At 37.2% G+C, this 6641-nt stretch overlaps 1 protein-coding gene across 1 annotated transcript; it reads right to left on the bottom strand.

Annotated features, from left to right (window-relative positions):
• Positions 1-178: 178 nt before the first annotated feature.
• On the bottom strand, positions 179-952 carry LOC132020867 (vesicle-associated membrane protein 7-like). The gene has a single exon (XM_059404990.1). The coding sequence runs from the start codon at positions 882-884 to the stop codon at positions 435-437; it is 450 nt and encodes a 149-aa protein (XP_059260973.1). The 5' UTR covers positions 885-952; the 3' UTR covers positions 179-434.
• Positions 953-6641: the final 5689 nt, after the last annotated feature.

The following is a 6641-nucleotide window of genomic DNA, read 5'->3' as shown; positions in this document are numbered from 1 at the left end:
ATCCCTTTAGCTATTTGAGGTCTTTTCTGGTTCCATATAAATTTTAGAATTATTTGTTCCATTTCTTTGAAAAACATGGATGGTACTTTGATAGGAATTGCATTAAATGTGTAGATTGCTTTAGGTAGCATAGACATTTTCACAATATTTATTCTTCCAATACATGGATTGCTTTTAACTCCTTGTTGTCTCATATCCTTGGTTAATGACAACTTTTTTTTTTTTTTCTTCACACAGCTTGGCCATGTAAATCCACCACAGAGAGGTGACACAATGATATAGATGAACACGACTGAAACGATGATGAGGATGATAGTGAGTTTGAGATTCTTCATACACATGGCTCGTGCAAGATTTCTGCTGTTTGTTTTGAAGGTGACAGACGAATCCACAAGATTTTCTGTTTTATCTATCAATAATTCCAATCTTTCTCCTCACTGAGCTACCAGATCTATGTTTCTGACCATGATTCCTTTCAGTTCATCCACTTGGGCTTGAGCCTCCACCACTTTGTCTATGCCCTTATTCTCAGAGTGATGCTTCAACTGTGCAGCCAAGACACTTGAGAACTCGCTATTCATGGCATATGGGAGTGCTGTCTGTGCTCTTGAACCATATGTAGTCTGGAACCTCTTCTTTAGATCATTCAGAAAATTAAATGCTCGAGAACGTTCAAAATCATCATCAGTGATACAAAGATATACAATCCTGTCTTGGCAGATGTAATGAAACAAATAATTGCCATGTGAGTACGTTAGTTTGTTATTTTCAGAAGGTATCTTAGCCAGAATCTGCTCTGTCACCTCCAGGAAGTTTCCTCCACACCAAGCATGTTTGGCAAGGATAGTTGTTCCCCTGGCGACGACTGCAAAAAGAATGGCCATGGCTTCAATCTGTCCAGGCACCCCCTAAGAGCGCGTAGGCTCAAAATCGAGTGGCATAAGCCAGGGGCGGACCATGATGAATACTTTCTTAAAACAATACTGGCTTATCTATGAAAAACCCGCAGCGAATATCATTCTCAATGGAGGAAAACTGAGAACTTTTCTGCTAAGGTCAGGAACATGGCAGGGCTGTCCACTATCACCACTGCTATTCAACATAGTACTAGAAGTCCTAGCCTCAGCAGTTAGACAACAAAAAGAAATTAAAGGCATCCAAATCAGCAAAGAAGTCAAACTATCACTCTTTGCAGATGATATGATACTTTATGTGGAAAACCCAAAAGACTCCACTCCAAATCTGCTAGAGCTTGTACAGGAATTCAGTAAAGTGTCAGGATATAAAATCAATGCACAGAAATCAGTTGCATTTTTCTACACAAACAGTAAGACAGAAGAAATTAAGGAGTCAATCCCACTTACAATTGCACCCCAAACCATAAGATACCTAGGAATAAACCTAACCAAAGAGATGAAGAATCTATACTCAGAGAACTATAAAGTATGCATGAAAGAAAACGAGGAAGACACAAAGAAATGGAAAAATGTCCTATACTCATGGATTGGAAGAATAAATATTGTGAAAATATCTAGGCTACCAAAAGCAATCTACACATTTAATGCAATCCCTATCAAAATGCCATCCATTTTTTCAAAGAAATGGAACAAATAATCCTAAAATTTATATAAAACCAGAAAAGACCTCAAATAGCCAAAGGAATATTGAAAAAGAAAGCCAAAGTTGGTAGCATCACAATTCCGGACTTCAAGCTTTATTACAAAGCTGTCATCATCAAGACAGTGTGGTACTGGCACAAAAAACAGATACATAGATCAATGGAACAGAATAGAGAGTACTGATATAGACCCTCAATTCTATGGTCAACTAATCTTCAACAAACCAGGAAAAAATGTCCACTGGAAAAAAGACAGCCTCTTAAACAAACGGTATTGGGAAATTTGGACAGCCACATGCAGAAAAATGAAATTGGACCATTTCCTTACACCACACATGAAAATACTCAAAATGGATGAAGGACCTCAATGTGAGAAAGGAATCCATCAAAATCCTTGAGGGAAATACAGGCTTCAACCTATTCAAGCTCAGCTGCAGGAACTTCTTCCTAGGAACACTGCCAAAGGCAAGGGAAGCAAGGGCAAAAATGAACTATTGGAACTTCATCAAGATTAAAAGCTTTTTTCACAGCAAAGGAAACAGTTAACACAACCAAAAGACAACTGACAGAATGGGAGAAGATATTTGCAAAGGACATATCAGATAAAGAGCTAGTATCCAAAATCTATAAAGAACCTAGCAAACTCAACACCCAAAGAACAAATAATTCAATCAATAAATGGGCAGAGGATATGAACAGACATTTCTGCAAGTAAAACATCCAGATAGCCACAGACACATGAGAAAGTGCTTCACATCACTTGGCATCAGGGAAATACAAATAAAAACCACAATGAGATACCACCTCCCACCAGTCAGAATGGCTAAAATTAGCAAGTCAGGAAATGACAGATGCTGGTGAGGATGCCGAGAAAGGGGAACCCTCCTACACTATTGGTGGGAATGCAAGCTGGTGCAACCACTCTGGAAAACAGCATGGAGGTTCCTCAAAAAGTTGAAAATAGAGCTACCTTATGACCCAGCAATTGCACTACTGGGTATTTACCCTAAAGATACAAATGTAGTGATCTGAAGGGGCACATGCATGCAAATGGTTATAGCAGCAATGTCCACAATAGCCAAACGATGGAAAGAACCTAGATATCCATCAACAGATGAATGGATAAAGAAGATGTGGTATGTATATATATACATACCATATATATATATGTGTGTGTGTGTGTGTGTGTGTGTGTACACATATATATACACACACACCACGAAATACTATACAGCCATCAAAAGAAATAAAATCTTGCCATTTGCAATGACAGGGATGGAACTAGAGGGTATTAAGCTTAGCGAAATAAGTCAATTGGAGAAAGACAACCATCATATGATCTCCCTGATATGAAGAAGTGGAGATGCAACATGGGGGGTTTGGGGGGTAGGAAAAGAATAAATTAAAGAATATGGGATCGGGAGGGAGACAAACCATAAGAGACTCTTAAATGTCACAAAACAAACTGAGGGGGTAGAGGGGTAGGAAGAGGGTGGTGTGGTTATGGACATTGGGTAGGGTATGTGCTATGGTGAGTGCTGTGAAGTTTGTATACCTGACAATTCACAGACCTGTACCCCTGGGGCTAATAATACATTATATGTTTATTTTTAAAAAATGTCTCCTGTCCCCTCTCCCTTTGCCCCTATCCCATGCTCTCTCTATAAAATAAATAAATATTAAAAAAAAAGTCTGAAGAGAGAAACAGACAAAACCATAAGAGTGGAAGACTTTAATACCCTATTTTCAATAGTAGATTATCCATCCAGACAGAAAATCAACAAATGAATAATTGTTGGGGTAAAATGGGCAGTAATAAATACCGGAGCAGAAATAATAAAACAGAGACCATAAAAATAGTAGAGAAGAATAACAAAACTAAACCAGGGGTGCCTGTGTGGCTCAGTGGGTTAAGACTCTGCCTTCTGCTCATATCATGATCCCAGGGTCCTGGGATGGAGCCCTGCATTGGGCTCTCTGCTTGTCAGGGAGCCTGCTCCACCCATCCATCTCTCTGCCTGTCTCTCTGCCTGATTGTGATCTCTCTCTTTCAAATAAATAAAAATAAAATAAAATAAAATAAAAATAAAAAAGTAAACAAAACTTTGGCTACACTAAGACTAAAAGAGAAGAAGACTCAAATAAATAAAATAAAAAAATGATTTTCTATTTCTTCCTGATTCAGTTTTGGAAGATTATATGTTCCTAGGATTCTATCCATTTCTTCTAGGTTGTCCAATTTGTTGGCACATAATTTTTGACAGTATTCTCTTATAATACTTGTATTTATGTGGTATCAGTTGTTACTTCTCCTCTTCCATTTCTGTTTGTGTTTATTTGGTTCCTTTCTTTTTTTTTCTTGGTCACAAAATACCTCAAATAGACATAGCAATCTTGAGAAAGAAAAACAAATCTGGTAATATCACCATTCCAGATTTCCATAATCAAAACATTATGGTACTGTCACAAAAATAGAACCAGAGATAGAAATGCTCCCAATAGTTCATTTTTGGTTTTGTTTACCTTGCCTCTGGTGATGTGTTAGTAAGAAGCTGCTCTGGCCAAGGTCAGAGAGGTTCCTGCATATATTCTCCTCCAGGAGTCCGATGGTTTCCTATTTCACATTTCAGTCCTTCAACCATTTTGAATTAACTTTTATGTATGGCGTAAGAAACTGCTCCAGTTTCATTCTTCTGCATGTCGTTATCCAGTTTTTCCACACCATTCGTTGAATATCCATTGGATATTCTTTCCTGCATTATTGAAGCTTAGTTGACCATGTAGTTGTGGATCCATTTCTGGGTTTTCTCTTCTGTTCCATTGTTCTACATATCTGTTTTTGTGCCAGTAGTATATGGTCTTGATGATTAGAGTTCTGTAATATAGCTTGATATCTAGAATCATGATGCCTCCAGGTTTGCTTTTGCTTGTTCAAGAGTGCTTTGACTACTCAAGGTCTTTTGTGGTTTCATATGCATTTTAGGGTTGTTTGTTCTAGTTTTGTGAAAAACACCGGTGGTATTTTGATAGGGATTGTGCTAAATGTATAGATTGCTTTTAGTAGCATAGACATTTTAACAACATTTGTTCCAATCCATGAGCGTGGAATGTTTTTCCAATTCTTTTTGTCTTCTTCAATTTCTTTCATAAGTGTTCTGTAGTTTTCTGAATACAGACCTTTTACCTCTTTGTTTAGGTTTATTCCTAAGTACCTAATTATTTTTATGCAATTGCAAATGGTATCAATTCCTTGATTTCTTTTTCTTCTGCTTCATTATTGTTGTATAGAAATACAAGAGATTTCTGTATATTGATTTTATGTTCGGTGACTTTGCTGAATTCATGTATTAGTTCTAGCAATTTTTTTGGTGGCGTCTTTCAGGTTTTCTACATAGGATATCATGTCACCTGCAAATAGTGAAAGCTTGATTTCTTCCTTGACAATTTGGATGCATTTTATTTCTTTTTGTGGTCTGATTGCTGAGGCTAAGACTGCCAGTACTATGTTAAATAGTAATGGTGAGAGTGGATATCCATCTTGTTCCTGATCATAGGGGCAAAGCTCTCAGTTTTTCCCAATTCAGAATTATATTAGCTGTGGGTCTTTCTTATATGACTTTTGTGACATTGTGGTAGGTTCCATCTATTTCTACTTTGTTGAGGGTTTTTATCAAGAACAGATGCTGTATTTTGTCAAGAGATTTTCCTGTCTCCATTTAGAGGATCACATGGTACTTATCCTTTTATTAATGTGGTGTATCACATTGATCTGTGAATAGTGAACCACTCCTGCAACATAGGAATAAAACCCACTTGATCATGGTAAATACTTCTTTTAATGTATTATTCAATTTTATCTGCTAGTCATGTTCATCAGAGACACTGGTCTGTAGTTCTCCTTTTTAGTGGGGTGTTTGTCTGGCTTTCACATTGTACATTTTACAGCTAAATTTTTTTTTTTTTTAAAGAACAAAAATGTAGTTATTCCCATTGTCTGATTAGTGGTCCCTAACCTTAACCTTTATTTCTTTTTAGAAGCAGATCCTTGGGCACCTGGGTGGCTCAGTCATTGAGCATCTGCCTTCAGCTCAGGTCATGATTCCAGGGTCCTGGGATCAAGTCCCGCATCGGGCTCCCCACTCTGCAGGGAGCCCTGTTCTCCTTCTCTCACTCCCCCTGCTTGTGTTCCCTATCTCACTGTGTCTCTCTCTGTAAAATAAATACATAAAATCTTAAAAAAAGGAAAGCCCTCAGTTAATGAATAAAAAACCTCCATATTCTCAAATAATGAAAAACTAATTATTTTAACAGATTTAAAGACCCAAAGAAAATTTATTTTAAAATGCAATTATCCCAAATTAAATTCCTATGGCAAGGTCAGACAGCAGACTGGATACAGCAGAGGTGACAATTAACTAGGAAAATAAAAGAAATAATTGAGAATATAAGGAGAGAGACTAAAAAACAACAATGGAAACATGAAAAAGAGGGTAAGAGATATGAAGTTTAGATAAGAAAGTCTGAATATGTTTTGAGACACCAAATCATAGATTCAAAAAGCTAAATGAAATTTATTATGTTGTTAGACAAGATATGGTACATCATAAGTTTTTGTTGTAGTGTTCAATGATTTATTAGTTGCATATAACACCCAGTGCTCATCCCAACACATGCCTGCCTTAATATCCATCACCCAGTTACTCCCTTGTTTGTTTCCTGAAGTCCAGAGTCTCTCATGGTTTGTCTCCCTCTCTGATTTCACCCCATTCCATTTTCCCTCCCTTCCCTGTGGTCTTCAGCTCTATTCTTTATGTTCCATATATGAGTGAAAACATATGGTAATTGTCTTCCTCTGCATGACTGATTTCACTTAGCACAATTCCCTTCAGTTCCATCCATGTCAATGCAATGGTGGGTATTCATCCTTTCCGATGGCTGAGTAATATTCCATTGTATATATAAACCACAATTTCTTTATCCATTATTCTGTTGAAGAGCATCTTGGTTCCTTCCACTGTTTGGC

The sequence above is a fragment of the Mustela nigripes genome, chromosome 6, assembly GCF_022355385.1.
Source record: "Mustela nigripes isolate SB6536 chromosome 6, MUSNIG.SB6536, whole genome shotgun sequence".
Taxonomy (NCBI): domain Eukaryota; kingdom Metazoa; phylum Chordata; class Mammalia; order Carnivora; family Mustelidae; genus Mustela; species Mustela nigripes.
The sequence above is the reverse complement of the archived record's forward strand: the minus strand, read 5'-3'. Positions and strand labels throughout refer to the sequence as shown.